This window comes from Anneissia japonica, unplaced genomic scaffold (assembly GCF_011630105.1).
Source record: "Anneissia japonica isolate Jap-2015-1 unplaced genomic scaffold, ASM1163010v1 scaffold211_len1577895_cov191, whole genome shotgun sequence".
In the NCBI taxonomy this organism is placed as follows: domain Eukaryota; kingdom Metazoa; phylum Echinodermata; class Crinoidea; order Comatulida; family Comatulidae; genus Anneissia; species Anneissia japonica.
In genome coordinates, this window is record NW_022711099.1 from 767,124 (window position 1) to 787,808 (window position 20,685).

The following is a 20,685-nucleotide window of genomic DNA, read 5'->3' on the forward strand; positions in this document are numbered from 1 at the left end:
GTAACCTCAATTATAAACTAGGCCTACATTATATTTTGTGGTTTTTATGACAAATGTAGGCCTAATTATAACTAGAACAAGAATTGAAAACAACTTGGTAGACCCAAATCTAATGAATGACCACGATATGGATATCTGCCTAATGGGCCTAATGCAATAGACATCACTTATAGGCTATAATACCCTATTTACCCTCTTTCACCAGCCTCATTTCTAGTTTAGTTTTTCATTTGCCATTATGAATTAGGACGCAATGTTAACGAGTTGGATATTTTATTAGGGGGCCCTTTTTGATTTTTACTTTAAGATGTTAGGCCAACTTCATAAGAAAATACCCTCAAATCTCAATGTCAAATAGTCTACCTATTTTTTCTTTTGTCACATCGTAAATTTCTTTGAAAATCTATTATCTATTATATTAAGTAGCCTATTGTACAAAAATGTCCCATCGAAACTTTTTTTGGACGACGGGCGTCAGGTTTTACCAGGTGATTTATACGAGTTTTATCGATCTAAATATAATTTTGATTAAAAAACGCATCTCTATGACATGGTGTCCAAAATAATAGCAAGTAGCAAAGAAGGTAGGATGACGACTGCTGGGTAAACACCACGACAAACACGCGTATCTGAGCTAGGAGATGCCTACAAGAACCTCTCCGAATAAGCGTGTATTGAGTGTTAAACAAACACACTTAAAACTAACCAATGCTTCTTCTTTTCTTGGTACGCGCTTTCATCCGATTTGATTAATTAACCACCAGATCTATTGTTTCAAAAATTGTTTAACTAGCAATATTCGTTTACTTCAAAACATTGTAATATATAAAGAAATATTTGAGTGTAAGCATAGAAGTTTGTGTTCGATTTGTGGCGACTCGTGGCTATAATCGGTCTGGACGTTGGTATAATGTTCGTGGCGACGAGGCTATGACTCGGCAAACAAGGCGCACGCAACCGTTGCTGCCAGCGGCAAACAAGCACCTCGCACTGCAGTCAAATAGAGTACCATTTTGTTACAAAGACACGTTACCCCTCGACTGTGAAAAACATCTTGTTCAAATAATCTCCCTACTTGGATTTTTGATAAATCAACGTTAGTAATTGACTTCTTCATTTCTGTCTTCGATGATTAAGGTTTGTTTAATTCAAATTCCATAGGGACGGAATTGAGGCTACCGTATTTACATTAATAAAAAAAATATAAAAACCACACACGGGTGTTGCTATGTAGTACCATTATTAAGTAAACAGAAATACAGCTCACAACTCATATTGTAACAAAAAAAAAAGACTTTGGAAATCCAAAGTGAACAGGCTGAGCAACAAAACCAAACATCACTGCATCGTCAGCAAGACAGCTCATTTTTGTCCACACCCAAGGTAGTAGTGCCTGAGACAACTATACAAATGCTATGAGAGGGAAAGCACGCGTAACCTGGGGACAGGGGACCGCGTAGGTCCCTAATGGGACTTAGAGACGAAGCCAAGCACAAACGCATAATAATGTTGGCTTCGTTGAAACATGGAGTCGAACAAAACCGCATCTTTAGTTGATATTCAGAGTTAGCTGGCAAAGGAAGAAGAGCGCCCCCTCCCTTGGCACCAGCATGAAATCTTGTATTAAGTGCGAAATACTGCAACTGAAATAAGTCAATAAAATGGATAAGCCTCCACCCTTGGACCTTCAAGTAAACACTGTGTGTATACAGTATATTTCTTGCAACATATTAAAGCTTAGGCTAATTGTTATCATTACAGTACTTGGAGTTACAAAAGAAGTACCGTATGTGCATGTGTGAATTGTCAGCATTGCATAGCCTATAGGCTTCAAATTCAGGAATATTTCCTGGAGTCCAGTAAATCTAGTCTCCCGGTGCACAGATATGTGATGCGTCTTTTCATATATTAACATGGATGTCCAAGATCAATCAATAAGAATACTAAAATGTGATTTCAAGAATCTATGGGAATCTCACACATTGTGCGGCCCGTAAACCAGGAATTCCACGCTCAAATAATGTTTACTATGACGTATTCTTCGAAACACTAACCCTACCCCATCCCCAAAAATATTGTAGCATGATCTTATTAAAAATAATTCTCCGCCACCATTGAATCCGCCACCTAATGGGAGCCTACTTGAGTTGTGGAACGTCCTTGTCCATCAGTCTTAATTTGTAGGAACCAATGATACACCTGAAGCCTCCCCCACATGTTCATTAATGTTGCAATTTTACTTTTGTCATTAACATCATTACAATTATTATCACCTTCTTTTCGAGGACCAGCACAAAGATTTTACTTTACTCGCTATGAGCATCTTGGTGAATTCTGGCGCAACATCAATCAACAGTGTTGTTATAATGATGCATATTCCTAGTTTTCAGATATATTTTTAACATTTCAGTTGCCAGTTGATCGCATATTATAAACGTGTCTTTGACTGGAAACATTTTAACATCGGCGGCGGCGGTGGTGACGGCGACGACAACAATACAATATAAACATTCCACTACTTGATTATAGTTTGCTATCAAAACAGACAATGGAGATGAAAGACACAGGGTAACAAAACGGAGTTGACGAGCTCAGAAATACTGATGTTTTATTGCTCTCCTACAAGATGTCAACTGGTTTACTCGCGCAGCTTCGTTACTATTTACAATGTGGACTACGTTGAGGCATACGTTGAAATCGAAATTTCATGGTTGGGATTGATACACAGCAGTAGATGTAAACTACAAGTAATTTAAAGTATAGCCCTTCTTACAAAATACTATTATATATAGATTAAAGTTTAGAGTGCAGTAGTTTGACTTTTGAGTTGTCTGTACTTGATTGATCAAATTTCATGAATTCTGTATTTCGCTTCTTGAACCATACAAAGCAGGGTGGCGCCAGAGGGGGGACTCGTCGGGGAGGGCTGCCACCACCCCACCCCCAGTTGGGGAGAAAAAGCACAATTTGTCGGGGAGAAAAAAAATTTATATGTATTTTTAATTGTCAATAAATTTGGACCACTTCCGAAACCTTTTAATCGAAGCTCGACCACGCCCACTTTGCTTTCGTTGGGGGCACCTAATTACTCCACATATTTTTCACAATCATCTTACATGTAATACATGATGATTTTAGATACATAGATAAAAATATATACATACTAATGTAATAGTTTCAGCATGCCGAATTGTACGTACTGTACAAGACAATGATTATTTATCGGTTTTGTTCTTTACAAAATAATCTTCACTCATCCATAATCAAAAAGTTTTTTTGGTTTTTTTTACAATTTGGAACCTGCCTACCAAAATAGGGTAATGTGAGTTAAAATATACTAAAGCTTGTGGCTCGGATGTTTGCATTTACATTAATAATTACAGATGGACGAAAAAAAAAATTCATGGCGCATTTGGAAATGTTGGAAAAAATAGGAAATTACTTTTCTTTTTATTAACAGTAGATGTCTGGTTAGAGCTAGCTAAGGACTCATACGATGACATATAAAACTGTATGACATACCCGCTTTTCAAATAGCTCCAGCAGCCAAGCACATATGCATCCCAAATACTGCATTTATGCTATATAAAAGCCAAATTGTTATCGGATTGTACATCACTATCTCAACAATTTTTTTTTTCTATTATCATACACCCACCAATACACAGGGGCGGATTCAGAAACGGGAAAGGGGGGGGGGAGTTGGGCACAAAATTTAAGAATAGATAATTGAGCATTGTTAATTTCAATACATAATGATATACATTGACAATTTTTATATTTAATGACAAAATGTAGGGGCACATTCTCCCCGTTCACGCTACTAGATCTGTGCCTAATACACCCCTCCCCAAGTTGCTACGCCTTCACAAGTAGTATCAATCATAAATATATTATAGTACATATTTAGTGTGGCAAGGAATATTCTCTTAGTTCACTCACTGTGATGAAGTCCAAAATGTTCCTTATTTCTGCACACATTAAATATGGAGGGAAATTACAGAGATAGAGAGAGATATTGCACAGGGGTACTAGGAAAGTAGGCATATTGGACTTAGCAGCATTTAGTTGGAGCACCAAAACTTTAATCAGTACAGAACAGACACCTGTCATCATCATTCATGTGGTGAACAAATGATGGCGCTCTTCAACTCCAGAGTTACGTCAACAACACAATTATTTATTCCTAACATTAGATTAGATAGGCATCCAAAGTTATATATTACAATACAATTTACACGATTTCTGAGTTGCTAAAAATAACTAATGCGAAAGAAGATTTAAGGGGAGGGAGAGCCTCTGAGGGTGTGATAATGTCAGGTAATTTTTTTTCTTGATAACTATCTTTTGGTGTATCACACTTAATCCCATGAAACCCTCTATAATTAGATGTAAAAAAAAAAACCAAAATAATTTCAATTGACACAGAGGCCATACATGCTTATCCAATGTTTTCAAGTGGCTGGCAACACAGATGGCTCTACATCTTAATTAGTAGGTTGACAACAAATGATTTCCCACTTTTGCGTCCTGGGAGCTTTGTATATACCATTCATTGTATGAAACCTAAAAGTCTAGCAGAATCTCTAAACATTAGAAGGCCTCCTTCATTAGTGAAGATTCTCAAATGACTGAAAGTTTGAACTCTACAAGTAAACTATTAGCAAAGAAGTTACAACACACTTTAATTCATGTAAGCCTTCAATAAAAAGTCATATCATATATAACCACTGTACAGCTAAAATCTACTATGTAGTATGTACAGTTTTAAACCTGGTCCCAGTTACTGTTAGATTTCAAAAATACTTTTACAAAAGGTTTTAAAATTTTAAAATGTGATTGCTCATAGTAACCACAAAATGCCATTCTTTGAAATTGTTGGCCGTTTTTGGAAATGCGAATTCAACATTTTTTTCCAAATTATAAAATATTATCTCCTTCATATAAAGGAATCGAGATTCATTTGCATCAAGTTAATGAAAAACATGAGTAAAATATTGCAAAAATAATAAATAGCATCATATATTATACAAATAATAATAACAAGAAAGACTTCATCATACCATGTATATTTGTCTTACTTCAGTTAAATTTTGCATTTTAAAATTAATTTACAAAAAGGAAATTAAAGGTAATTTTTAGAAATAATTATTCAATATAGTATTTAAAAGAATTAACAAAGACCTTTGCAATATAATAGAATATGTTTCAAAGTAACACAGATTTAATTAATTGAAAAAAAAACCATAATTTAAGTATTACCTATTTTGAAAAACAATCTTTTTAAAATATTGGATTGTATTAAAATAACAAAACTAGGCATCTGAAAACATTTTTAATCAATAATATAAATAATACCATATAGTAATAACAATAAATATAATGACAATAAAAAAAAACAGGCCCTGTATATATTATATTTTTCTAGGGCACATACTATAATTAAATATTCTTTAGGTTATTTTTTTAACAATTACAAATTATCTTGGAATTTTTAAGCCTGTTATATATTCAATCTTTATTTCGGCATAAACCTAACTGTAAAATCTTCTTGGCAAATCCATAATAATTTACAAGCTAAACTACATATGATTATATAATATTTGCAATTTAATACAAACTATTTTCTATTTCAGGAGCAATAAGACCTTCTTTGTTTCAGACTTACACTTATCCACATCCCATATATACAATTACCTAATACTTAGTCTCATGTTTTTTCACAATCACCTGTAGAGGGTGCTGTTTCTTTTTCCTTGCAACTCTCCTTATTGTCAGTGCTTTCATCTCCACCTGATTTCTCCTCCTGGATGGAAGCCATCTTGTTGTATTCTTCCTTTTCCCTGAGTTCTTGTTTTTCTTTTCGTTTTTGTTGTTCTTCTTCTTCCTTTAGTACTTTTAGCCACATCTCATGATTCTCCTTTAAGTGCTTTGTTAGAATGCTCGTCATCTTCCTCGTTTTATTTCCTCCTCTTACTCTGAAATTGGCATCTCCTAAAAAATACATTAGTGATATAGAATTATCATTTATGGTAGCTCTATGATTATTGTTTGTTACTTTCTGTGACATCTAGATGCATTGAGACCAAGTAATACGCGACATCACCATTACTACACTGGAAATAAACCATGGCATTTACCAACACATTTAACATGAGAAATTATGAAACCACCTCCAAAGAAAGTGATAGAAGCCATCATCATTCTATATTTTAAATTTATTTGTTCATCTACAAAAAATAATAAAGTTTGCAATATAGATGGCTTTACCTTGTACATGGAGTTGGTTTCATACTGTCTTATGACAATGCAATAAGATGCTATAGCAACTAGAGTGAAAATATAAACTATTATATACTTCATACATACTGATTCTATAGGCATCTGAAGCGGGCAATAGAAAGTACCTTTCCCCTAAAAAATAGTACTTTTTTCCCTGCCGTGCGATGTGCAACCTCTAGCCAGCGTTGCTATGTAATTTATGGTCTTCACATCACCTTGGGCAATAGATTTCCCCATTCCTCGAAACTAGAGCAGTCAATATTTGAATATCTACCTTGTTTTATTTACCGGTACTACTAAATAAAAACTATGTAATGTAATCTTTACTATGCCTTACAATCTTTTACACTCATTCATCAAATTTGACATAACTATAATACACATTCTGTATGCCATCAAAAATAGAGGGCGCTATACTATATTTTAGAAACACCATAATATGAAAACTTTATGAAAAAAAAAACCTGCAGATTAGGATGGTAATGTATATTTTACTAGTAGGCCACTTTATTGCCAAATCGTTCCTGTGATTCCTCCAAAGTGAATATCTGGTAACACTTAATTTTGTTGACATTGCATTATGTGTTATATAAATGTATTAATAATTTTTAAAATAGAATAAACAATAACTATCATCACTATAATTATAAATATTTTCAACTTCTCTACGTTTTTACATTAGAATTAGGAGTTTAGGAGGAATGAGCAGAGAATTTCATCAAAATGTGCATACGAAATGAGCGAAATCCCTGGATACACATTTGGTTTATCAAACCTGTCGTGAATTAAAGGATCAAACATGATTCAATCGTTTTACTTTTCTCATGCAGAGTAATCCTATATTCAAGAGCTTTGTTCATCAATTGATTGCCTCCAAACTAGAAATTAATTCAGCAGTATTAGGAGAGCAGGAGTGAGTGGCTACTAGAGATGAAATTGTCCACAAAGATAAGAAACTTGGTCACAAATGAGGAGTCATCATACACAGGTCAAGGATTATGTTTAATCCGACCTCAACTTAAAGTAGTCTCCACACAGGTCAACACCACTTATATTAATATTTAGCCAGAAATTTTTCTCATTTATATATCTATATTCCTCATTCAAATAGAAAGTGTATAGGGATAAATGTTTTAGTGCTATACAAGTGCGCAGTCTTTGGCCATTGTCTGTAGGTTATACTAAAATAACATTGTTACAGTCATTGGTATTATGAAGGTTTGTTAATTTAAAGTTAGGCCTACAGACCCAATAACTAGTAATTACTGATTAAATTTATTTGGCATTTGTCACTGTGAAGTAACCCTGACAGTGACATTCACCTTTTGCACATTGACATCTGCTTTGAGTTGGCTTAAAAAGCTAAAACCAAAAATGCAACTAAAATTATCCAATATATACCCTTTGCATAAAAATATGAAATAAAAATCCTCAAAAATTCAATTTAAAAGCATTAAAATAATATCTATTTTTTAATATGACATCACCATGCCCATATATGGGCACACCACACAAAAGTTCTTAAATAACATTTTATAGTGTGGATGGAGCTTTAGGTTACCATAAATGCTCGAAAAAGCATCACGCTTTTTTAGGCTTCAGTACGACGCTTATTCGACGCTTATACAGCGCTTATTATTGCCCGTTCCCATGTTACCAATCTCACATATTCCCATAGTTCAGTAGGCCTATCATAGGTCCTACGTTATCGTAAATAAACATTTACAAAGAAGTGCTTGTGTAATCATTGTCTTATTTATTCATTTTAACACTGTTTCTCAAAGTGTTCCATTACACTGCTGCTGTGTTATTCTTGAGCGGCGCTTATTCAAGCATGCTGATGTCATATCACACCTACAAATTGCTAAAACAGAATTATTTTTCATATAAAATTTTGATAGTGTGGAGATGACACAACAGCCTGCAAGCTTGAAAAGAGTCTCTTTAAATTATTTTGGTTTGAACAGAAGACAGTTAACATTCATCATCTAAAATGATTCACTTACTAGTAGCACCATCACTTGAGGTATCTTCTTCTTCAATTTCATCTTCATCCTCCTCTTCTTCTTTCACTTTTGGCATCCGAAATGCGTCATCACTTGACTTTGTAGTTTTGTCTAAAAAAATCAAAAGAAAAAGTGTTGAAAATGTACATTCATGCTCTGAAAGGTTTAAGAAATGTTCCTTCCTCCTATGCAAGCTTAGAAAAAGAAATTTATCTTCATCTAATGCAGGTTATATGTCCCTTCATCCTAATAAAGTTAAGGAATGTCCTTCGTCCTATGCAAGTATGTATGCAAGTCACTATTGAAATTATTATCATTATCATCAATTAGAGGTTGAGAATCAGAAGCCATAAGACTCAATATATCAAAATTAAACAATAAAAATATTTTATAACAATTATAGTAATTAGCTCCTTCAACATTTCCACTAGAGGGCACTGTATACATTTATAACTCATATACAAATAAATGTGATATTGTATTAATGTATGCTGCTATAACCTATTTCATTTTCACTAAACTTACCATCATCATCTTCACTGTCACTAGACTCGTCTACCCAGACACCAGGAAGCAGTCCTGCCGACCCATAGGAATTACATAATGGGGCCACTAAGTGATTTATGAACCCTTCCTGTAATTTTGCAAGCTGAGCGTTGTGTCTGTCCATGTAGGGTGAGACCGGCAACCCCATTTTTCTCTCATCATCACCCTTCAAAATACATATCAAAAAAATAAGTATTAATTTGACTTAAAATTGAATTGAAATTATTGAGTAATGAACATTATCATACAGAAAACTTAGAGGGATAACAATCTGTTATAATAAAATGTGCAATTATATTTCTGTGTTTACAAGGATACCAATGGAAATAAGCTTTACTTTTTTTACTTTTACTAGTGTCACGTTTTTGTGAAATTTTTATCTTGTCTGTTTTTTGTAAATCATTTTTATGACTCTCTGATTACAAATAAATTAAATCAATCAATCAATATTCTTTACATATTTTAAAATTTCTGGCAGCAAATTTAGGAATATTCATTGTAAAACATCTGTTAATAATTAAAAATATATACTTTTTCCAACTTATTGAAAGGTAACAGATTATGTGGTTATTTTTCTGCATATTCTGTAGGTGTTGATTTTTAGATGGCAGTATATCTGTAACAGGATTAGAAGAAAATTATTACATGCAGAATGTGCTCAGATGTATCAGAATTAATCACATAATTACCTGATCGTAAAATTCTTCAGTAATGCGGTCCGTCCAGTTAGTGTGAAGTTCTTTGGTTTTTGTTGGACCACAAATGTCAGCTAGCTTGATGCACATCTGGCAAGCAAGCATCCGGTCATTCTCGGAGGCCCAGTTGATTCCCGGTGCGTCTATATCATTTACCTGTAAATGGAAGACAGGTGTGTCAACATCAATCAAAACATAATACGCCTGTCATTATTTATTGACATACACTTGCATCATTACTCTCCTTGTTTACTTACACAAGCCTCTGTATTTGTTTTTGTTAACATATAATCATTTTCATCAAAGCTCTTGTCAAAACAACATAAATATGACTGTATTCATCCCACACAGCACAATTAAGGATAAAAAAAAAAAATTCTGACGTGTTTCTGCGGAGGTGTTTATTATTATGTGAAAAATCCAAGCATATGTAAGAATGGGAAAAATGCATAATGAGTAGGCATATAAACTGCACTGTTACATTCATGAAATTCTCACCTTGGCATTAAATTCCACTAAGAAATCAAAGTGTCTTTTAAGATCGGTGGCTAGGATGTACTCAACGACCAGGTAACGGAAACGCTTAAATTCTGCTGGGTCTAATGACGATAAAAAGTTGTAGTTGGAATTTGAAAGGAGAAGTTTCCAAGAGGCAGCCGCATGGTGACTTTCAAGTACCGAGCGATCATTGTAAAGAATTGCCTGCAGCAAATTAAATAACAAAACAATAATAAGTAAAACAAAATTCATATTATTAATATGCATGCAAGGATTAAGGCAAATTTACCTACTTATTTTAATAGATTAAGGCAAATTTACCTATTTATTTAGTTATTAAGAATATGTGTTTTTAAACACTCGCAAAAAGCGTGTCATGAGAATAACATAGGCTATGAGGCAAACACTGATAAAGTCATCTCTATGTATTATAAATTTTGTACAATTACCACACCGCATTTAAAAATAAATTTTATAAAATATTTATATAACCCTCATTATGAACAAGTGCCACAGAGAAAAAGTTTTCTTTGGCACAACATAAATGCTACTGATCGACTATTTGATACAAAACAAAACAATATAACCATGAGAAATATTATTGAAAAACAGATTTATAAAAAAAATGTTTTGATTGTCTACGTAATGAATATTTTCACATACACATCATACCTTAACACTATCGTACTGACTGAGCAGATACATTGAAATATACACCCTAATGAATTTTAACACAAATGGAATTTGAGATTAATGATTTACAAAAATAAGAGTTTTTTTTACCAGAAAGGTGTAATATTCAAATTGAAAAAAAAATTAATATAATTTGGCAAACAAAGTAGAGTAATTACAAAGTTATATTATATCTATTAATAGTAAGATAATGTATTAAGATAGTACTGAAGTATTTAAAAATATTATAAAAATCTATTTTCTTTGCATATCCAGCACAGTCATTCTAATACTATTATAATTTGTAATATTAAAAATTGAAAAAAGAATTAATATAATTTGGCAAACACCATGCTGTAGAGTAATTACAAAGTTATATTATATCTATTAATAGTAAGATAATGCATTAAGATAGTACTGAAGTATTTCAAAATATTATAAAAAGCTATTTTCTTTGCATATCTCAGCACAGTCATTCTAATACTATTATAGTTACGCTTGATTCAATTTGAGTACAACTGACCTTCTTTTATCGGACATGTAATTAAGCGATTTACTTACCTCAGGTGCACTAGTGGCCACCAAGAAGGCATTAGTTCTTCCCGGATGATCATAGTCATGCATTGCTGCAGCTGTATACAATGCCATAAGCTCCAGAGCTGGTAGATTTAACGCTAAGATCCCATAACTTACATCAGTCGTGAAACTCGCTCTCGGAGTGACAGTCGGCGTATGATGCGCAGCAATGTTCACCTCATCTAGATCTGAAAAGCAAACAAGATTGAGAATCTTTCAAAAACCTTTGCTTAAAGTGGATTTTATAATAATAATATTTATTCAGCAGTATTTCTAAAAGATAGACCTAAGTGACCCACAAACATAAAATAATTACCATGTTTAAAAAAGAAATTAATAAATGTGAAAATAAATAAATATCTGCATAATACTTAAGTAACCTACAAAAGCATCAACCATAAAAAGATCAACATAAACTACCTAATGGTAAATGGCAAAGTACATGGTCTATTACATTTTTGCTAACTTATATATAATAATCCACAAGAATAATGAAAAAATAAAAATAATGCCAACAGTAAAAAATATCTAGGAAAATATGTACTGTATAAATTACAGCCATAACAATAAATATTAATGGACCAAAGAAATATAATCACAATAATTAACGAAAACTGCAAAAAAAAAATTAATAACCAAATAAAACTATGAATATAGCGCCATGTATCTAGCTGCCTAATGCTAGGTGCCTGTAGAAAATTGTAATTAAATGAGACAAATTATGAGCCAAAATTGATCAATGTATTCTTTGAATGCTAACAAACTGATCTCTCTATTATTGATAAATTGTGGCTACCCAGAGCTCCAGCTGACTCGCATCAGCTCACAAAAGATTTGCTTTAAATATAGAAAAGAAATTAAAATCTTAATCTATCTTAAGGAATTAATTTTGGTGTATCCTTACTAGATATACAGTAGTCTATTTAAAGACAAAAATATCATCCATGGATCAGATAGCTTAAGCTATGATTAACTACTAAATGAAAAAATATTTCGAAATAAAGGTGTGAAAAAAGGGAAATATGATGTGATTATGAAATAGAGCCATGATTATGTGGAAGAAATATTATTTTTATCCAAATGTGTTGATATAGAGTGGAGCCATGAACTTAGGGATTGGATGCTAGTTATTTAAATGTGAGCATAAATTTGAACCATGATTTAGTGGTTAGAGGTGTAAATGTGGACATTTATGAAGTGCTACCATAACTGGCTAGATGCTATCTAAAAGTGGACATTACTGTATGAAGTGGAGTGGTTAGATGCTATCTAAATGGGGACATGCAGTGAAACCACAACTAAGCTTGTGGTTCGATGCTATCCAAATGTGGACATGGATTAGAACAACAATTTGGTGGTTTAATGCTTAACTTAAAGTTATATCATAATGATTTCGGTGCTCATACAATTATGTGGATATTGAGTGTGTGACTCAGGGCTAATCAAATGACATTGCCATGTGACATGGCTATATAATGTTATGAATCAAAAATTTAAAAAGAACATCGTAATTGGTATTTTGCAGCTAATTATTAGGATACGGTGATACCCTGAACATTGATTCACCAATGCAAACCCGTGACTGACCACATGGTAAACAGTCAAACAGATGGAAAAAATTTGACTTGGCCAATGATGTTAAAAACAAAAAAATGAAAGACATATCAAATTTCAAATTAATAACAGCCATCTAAAAACTGAATACAGTTACTCAAACTTCACAAGGCATTTAACAATCTTCTTATTTCACTGTTTTTATAATAGGACTACAAATAATGGCCTCCATATGCAGATGCAAGGAAGTATAAAAGGGGCCAGTTATCTTTTACTACATGAACATTGTCGGTTTCCCTCCTGTCTAATTAATAAAAATATATATACAGTAACTGTCATATTTTAACTTCAAACAAGAGCTTCTACAGTTCTCATAAAAAATAGCTATGATCATAACTGTCTTTGTTTTCCTGTGTAATTTCCTATGCTGTCACTGTTTTCTGCCTGTTGGTTGTGAGCGCATTGATGCATTAAGTAAACGCAAGTAAAAATTTCATAGGCACCATTCAAGCAGTTATTGTTGGTGTACAACAGTAATACAAATACTTGGATTTACAGAAACAATGGTGCTAGATGATAACTCTTCAGATGGGTTTTGCCTTGGAATCAATAACAATGCTACTTCAAATATACCCTTTAAAAATATAATTTATTGATTTCAAACAAAATATATATTTTCAATGATTAGGTTCTACTTTATTGGGGAAAAAAAACAGAAATAGAATATTATCACCAGAACAATAACATATTTAGTTTAATCTATACACAACATTGTTATAAAAAAAAAACATGACATAAAACACTACAAATAAAATGAATTACTCATAATAGGCAGCCATTTCTTAGGTCAGGAGGGTACCGTAATGTATGTAGATATTGCCTGAAATTAATGAATCAAAATTGTAATTTAGAAATATTACGACTGTGAAGCCATAAAATGCTCAGCAGACCACATACAAATCATTTGATCAACGTACAGACATGAAAAATAATTCTGCCTGCACATCTTCAATATTCTTCACAAAACCCTCGTTAACCTGAAGATTCAGAATACTACAAGTGACTAAATGTTATCTTATGCCAACGCAACCAAGTCCACATAAATAGCAGACAGATGTAATAAAAAAGAAAATAAAAAATCTAGTATGCCTTGATGGTACTTAAATGATAATTCTTGACTTGCAATCTGGGTTCATATAAAGATGCACATTCAAGACTTTATTTGGTCCTTTGCAAAAATTAGTATTAGATCACAACTCATAATTGTGCAAAAATGAAAAAAATAAGATTTCTTAAACCTAAATATCAAACTTTGTAATTGCAAAGTAACAAATCTGAGCGGAATGAAAACATTTTAGAGGTTGTTGATAAAGGGTACTTCAGAACATGGTATAAATTATGTAAAATATCTATTTGTCCTACAGATGCATTCTAGATCATTACCATTCATAATTGTGAGAAAGTGGATGACTACAATTTTCCAATGTCTTCTCCAGAATTGTACCTTCACATACAGACCCGAAACTTGTTGTTGTTTGATTGTTTGGCTTGCCTTTATTTGTGATTGTTTGAACAATAGCATTTCTGATATCCTGAAAATACTACACTAAACCTGCCAAGCAAAATGTTGTAACTGCCAAACGCCGTTGATTTAGAATCATTGGAGTGAAGAGATAAAAAAATTTATTATTTAATGAGCAGTAGTTTAAGGCATGCAGTTTACACCTCTCATTAAATAATTCTGAGTTCATGTTTCACCATAGATAATTACATCTCTTCAATAAATCTAAACTCTATTAAATAAATCCAATTTAATATTAATATTTTTATTTACTTATAAATAATTATGTAATGCTGTTATATACCTATTGTAATGATTTATACATTGATTTACCATCACCCCATACCCCTGCCGTTAAGCTATGTGACTTGATTTTTGGGTGCAATTACCATCAAACAATGATGTTTCCTTGATTAAAAATTATATTTTTGAAATGAAATTTTAAAAACTGTTAATCGCAATCAATACTTAAGTTTAATAATAATCAAATTCTAAAACCAACATTTTTTATTAGTACAATTTACAGTATTCATAATGACTCAAAGTAATACATTTTAATGACCATAAAGATGAAAATTAGCTGAAGATGGATTTGCAATTTAGTCCTTACTCATGATTGCGTTGCCAGTTTTGCAATTACGAATTACAGCAAGTGCACTTCCATTGCTGTATGTCAATCATCATGTAAACAGTTTACAACCTGTCAGTTTAACGTCTATCAAAAGCTTGTTTGTAGATTTTAATCAAGATATACTTGGTTAGTATACATTCTGTTCATTAAAACTTTAACTATTTCCTTATCATTCAATGTCTTGTGTTTCTCTGAATTTTGCAACCTGGTCAAACAAAATGCCAAGGCTAGCTTAGCTGAATAATAGTGCCATTGGATACTGCCCCAAAATTCTATGACCATTTTTTCTCACGATTAATAAGTAGAATTTGCAGAACTGAATAGATCATAAATTATTATTATGTAGTTAACAATAAAGCATAATAAAATAAACACAAATTTTATTATGTCATTAAATCTACGGAACTATAATTTATAGTTCCACAGTACAGTATACCTTTAGAAGCCTTGATCAATTAATTGGAATGTTTTAATTACAAAGTACAGAATTTGAATTCTTTAAACACTAATAATTTAAATAAAATAAAATGATTAACATTGAGCCAAATGAGAGCTTGCGTTCAATTTGATGTGTTGCGCTTACATTTAGCTGTTACAAGGCACTTAATTCCCTAATGCGTGATTGCTACAAAGGCATAATACGATGCAACATGGCTGTCTCTTGCTAACATTCCCCATTAGCAAAGAGTATTTCATCACAAACAGTTTCTCTTTATCATATTTTCAAAATGTATTCATCCAAACATTTATGAAGTGCTCAAGTTCTGCAGGATGATGATACTGATAAAAATGATGAGGACGATAATGACAATGATGACGATCATGAATAAGAACAACTGATGATATAATAAAATGATAGAAACAATGACAACAAATTACAAACAAAACATCAGAAACATCAATTACACAAAAAAAATGACAAAGATAATATAATAATAATAATCACCATTGTTACTATCTGTTGACAAAAAAATAACAATAACAGTAGTTAATAACATTAACTAATAACATATAACATAATAATTAATATCTCTTTTTGTCACTGTTTTATAAAATTATTTTTGCAAATCAGCTTTATCTGTAATAGAATAATGTTATTAGATTTTATATATATTATATATATATATATATATATATATATATATATTAATAAAGATACCTTGAATGAATAATGAAAATTTAAAAAAATTATAAAGAACAGTATAATAAACATACATTCTTTTTTACAATAAAAGATATTGATTTTATCTACAATTGAAATTTAGTTAATTTGTTAATATCCAACAACTAAAGCATATAAAAAACATATTAATATATCTTAATTCAATGATGATAGTTAGTTTTGTAGTCGTTTAATTAATGAGGATATTAGTGCTACAGAAGCAAATGAAATGAAATTGTTTAAGAATCTGCCAAACAAAGGCTTTGTTATCCTAATGTTATCACAGTAAATTTTCCGAAGCAAATATATCTTGTAATTTCAAGAAACGATGAACCAAGAATAACAGGTCAATGTAAATTCAGTCTTGCTATGCATTGTATGCTTAACTTTCGAATGACGTTGGTAAAACTCAGTGTGAGCAAAACGTCAACTTCATCATCTGTTGTTTTTGGTAATTTGTGAGCGAAAAGTAAATGCCACTCAGGTAAGATTATAATAACTAAAAACATCAAACATCAAAGGCAATCCTATTCATTTCATAATGGTATGTTTAAGTGCCGCCTTAGAAAAAGATGAAGTGACGTCATTATATTTGCATGCATTGTTGATGTTGATTACGTGCTGACAAGTTAAGAGGACGGGGGTGCCACTCAGTAAATCCATAACGTCAATGCTGGTTCAAGACCGCCCTAATTAAAGAACTAAATCTTTCTCGGATAGAAATTAAAACCCCACTGCATCTTTCGGAATAGTAGAGAGCCTCTTTCACGGAATAATTTTTTTTAGTACTGTAGGTAATGCCTTTATTGAAGTCCACAAAGTCGCTACAGTATAACCAATGTTTATAGGAAACAAATTCTCCTCTCAGTGGTTTGTTGCTACAGTCATGGAGCACACCTGCAGGCAATACCAGTATGCTACAATTTATGGGTTATTTTCTTACCTCTCAGGGCCATATTCAACATTGCTATTGGGGGGTGCAGGGATGTGCAAAAATGGACTAACTAGGAGCCAGAGCCGTTTGGATCGCCAAATACTGGCCTAACGATTGATTGCTGGTAATAATGTAAAGGTTCAAAGAACCCTTTTAATCTTTATTAGAGAAAACAACAAAATTGTTATTCAGTACATTCGACAGCTTTTATAATATGCCCATTTACGATTAGGGGTGTGTACGTACCCATCCCACCCCCTTGACACGGATTTGCCTCTAGCTTTACACCATTCCTTGGATAGTGAAGGCCCAAACATGAGCTGCAAATATGTCATGTTGTATGCCTTACCTTCTGATCCATCCCGGTCCTCGTCTAGGTTCACTTGGGTGAATCCAGGAATCTGTTGGCTGGACAAGTAGTATACAGCGTGCAATACGTCAGCTGCATGTACCCGATTATGATCTGCAAGTATCATTATTTTAAATAAATCAATCAACCACATCAATCAGTCAAATTATCAATCAACCAAGCAATTAGTCAATAAATCAATCAATCAAACAACCAATCAGTCAATAAATCAAATAGTCAATCAATCAATCAATCAATTAAACAACCAGTCATTTAATAAATCAAACAACCAATTAATCACCCTATCAATCAACCAACCTATCAGCCAATCAATCAATCAATCAATCAATCCATTTATCATAAACAAATGAATCAATCAAGTAACCAAACAATCAATCAATCAAAAAAACTTATCAACCTATCAACCAATCAAATAATCAGTCAATCAACCAATTAGTCAATCAATTAATCAAATCAATCAAATCAATTAATCAAATAACAATCAATTAAATAAAAATCAACCAATCAATTAATCAGTCAAATTGATCAAACAATTAAATAAATTGTGGTGTTAAGTGCATAATGCAGTCTCTATGCTCTGCATAACAGAAAAGCTGCATATCATTTTATGTCTTTACTTTAATATAAATTTTTCTGCACCTGTCCTTATTTCCCAATGTACCATGTTTCCCAATTTAATAAATAAAACCATGATACTTTCAAGCAAAGCCATTTCCTAATAACTGAAGCATATTACAGTAGCAAAAAACGACTATAGCAATAATAGATAGCAATTTGTATTTGGTATAATAATATAATATCACTTTATTATCAAAAAACAATAAGAAAAACACATAATACATTCCTAGATCATGGCCCAGGAGGCACACGCAAGCAGAAACGGAGAACAACAATGAGAAAAGGACAAAAGTCAGTAATTTAAATGACAATAAATAATCCTGTTTAGTCGGTTATAAGATATGGAGGATTAATTACATGATGTTTCACCATTCATCCGTAGACCCATACAGAATGTGTTAATGGGCAGTATCTTGTTATTCACTACAAACCTGTTTCTGGCTTTGTATTCGTTTTCTGCTATTTCTATCTCGCATAGTTTAGGCTTCTACTTTTGGATGCTTGGTAACTATCTATTCATTAATCATTTTGTTTATATTCTCACACTAATTCAACATTGTAGTCTCAGATGTACCTACTTCATTGCTAATCTACCTATTCACATAATTAGGACCCGAGGAAGGTCAAAAAAATTTGGAACATTGTTAATAAAATGAACGATACTTGTGCTTCAATTTAACAAAAATGCCCTATGGTCGAAAGGTTTCATGTTTTATAAGTCACTATCGATGATTGGTTTTTTTGTTCTATTTATTCATGGTAAATTCAGCTTGTTATTCAAAATTCCTATACCCAAAAAAATTCTCCAATCATTATTTCAATTTGGATTCCCTTCCACTGGAGTTCATGGCAATTTCAAATTTGATTGAATGTAACTTCCTTTGTTTTTTTTGCATTAATATGGAACAGTACTAGTTCATGAGAAGATTAACTTGAGTGTCATTTATCTTAAGCAGAATTGACAAGACATGATCTTAGAAAAGATACTTATAATAAATAATGTCATATAAGACAAACTATAAACCATCTTGTTTAAAAAAAATTCTGAAATATATCAATTGTGAAAATCTGTAAGGATGAGGATGTCCACTAGAGTGAAATGAATTGCCTCAGCCAGGAATTCAAAGGCAGGACATCAACCCTAAAGTAAAAAATAAAATAAATTAAAAATATGTAAATTAATGCAATGGGTGATGCAAAATGGAAACAATTATTTATTTAGGCCAAAAAAAACAAGAGTGACCGCTCACCACCACTTAAGTTCTTTAAAACGCATTCTTAACTGACCGTGCCCTTCATGTGCCCTATAAGTGGTAATGGCAATAATGTACAGTAATTTTTAAATAATTAGAATGTTTATTTGTACAACAAAAAAAAAACATTTTTTAGAATGATCATTTGCACAAAGGTAAAATACCTAAAATTGAAAAAAAAANTAAAATTGAAAAAAAAAAAAAAAATTCTTAAAATTGAAAAAAAAAAAAAAATCACCTCTAGTTATGTGTACAAAATTTGATGCACGTCCAATTCAAAACTGACAACGCTAAGACGCTTTTGAAGTTTGAAACCCCTGTTTTGTTTTGTAGGTGTAGGGGAAACCCTGGGACAATCTTAAAAAAGGCCCTATAAGTGGTAATGGCAAAAATGTACAGTAATTTTTAAATAATTAGAATGTTTATTTGTACAACAACAAAAAAAAACATTTTTTAGAATGATCATTTGTACAAAGTTAAAATACCTAAAATTGAAAAAAAAAAAAAAAATTCTTAAAATTGGAAAAAAAAATTGAATACCAAGACGTGTTTCAAAATCGCGACCTTAAGGTCTTTAGAACACATCCTTAACCTAAGGTCGAGTGTTTGAATCGCGCCTCGGTGTTAATTTTCCTTTTTAATGAGAACTGTTTGACAAAATGAAAAAAAAAAAAAAATACGCTCACAACCTTAAGTTCTTTAGGACAGATCCTTAACCGACCACGCCACTCATGCGACATACACTATTATGGTTGTGGTAAATCATAGTAATGTACAGTCCTTGCTGAAACCCCTGTTTGGTTTTGTAGGTGTAGGGTGAAACCTGGAGTTCAATTTTAAAAAAGGACGATGAAAGTTTGTTGGAAATCACCTCTAGTTTATGTGTACAAAATTTGATGCACGTTCAATTCAAAACTGACAACACTAAGACGCTTTTGAAGTTTGAAACCCTTGTTTTGTTTTGTAGGTGTAGGGGGAACCCTGGGACAATCTTAAACCAGAGCCTTGCAGGCGTCAACGTTCATATGCATGATACATGACTTTATATTTTCAACTGTTTTCAGTTTGCATTCAAAGGGTACATTGCTGCACAGCCAACTGTCGGGGATGTAGTACCTTCATATGACTACTCATACGTATACAACAGGAAAAAAAAATGTCACATGGACATAGTGAAAAATGGAGATCTAAATGAAAAAACGATGTATTTCAGCAAGTATTAAAACATTTTAGTTTTATTTTAGGCCTTCTTCAAAATACCTATGCCTACAGCAGTTGATTTTTTTTGCCGTAAAACCAAAATAGTTTCATCCATGCCGACATTCCG

The 20,685-nt window shown here is 32.2% G+C and overlaps 1 protein-coding gene across 1 annotated transcript in view; it reads right to left on the reverse strand.

Annotated features, from left to right (window-relative positions):
* Window positions 1-5,373: 5,373 nt before the first annotated feature.
* Window positions 5,374-20,685, reverse strand: part of LOC117107283 (cGMP-inhibited 3',5'-cyclic phosphodiesterase A-like) — a gene marked incomplete in the record, with an annotated part of 65,370 nt that continues 50,058 nt past the window's right edge. The window contains 8 exon segments of the mRNA XM_033248915.1: window positions 5,374-5,994; window positions 8,289-8,399; window positions 8,814-9,000; window positions 9,524-9,685; window positions 10,028-10,231; window positions 11,261-11,463; window positions 15,968-15,979; window positions 17,467-17,580. Of these exon segments, the coding sequence (XP_033104806.1) occupies window positions 5,711-5,994; window positions 8,289-8,399; window positions 8,814-9,000; window positions 9,524-9,685; window positions 10,028-10,231; window positions 11,261-11,463; window positions 15,968-15,979; window positions 17,467-17,580 (1,277 nt within the window).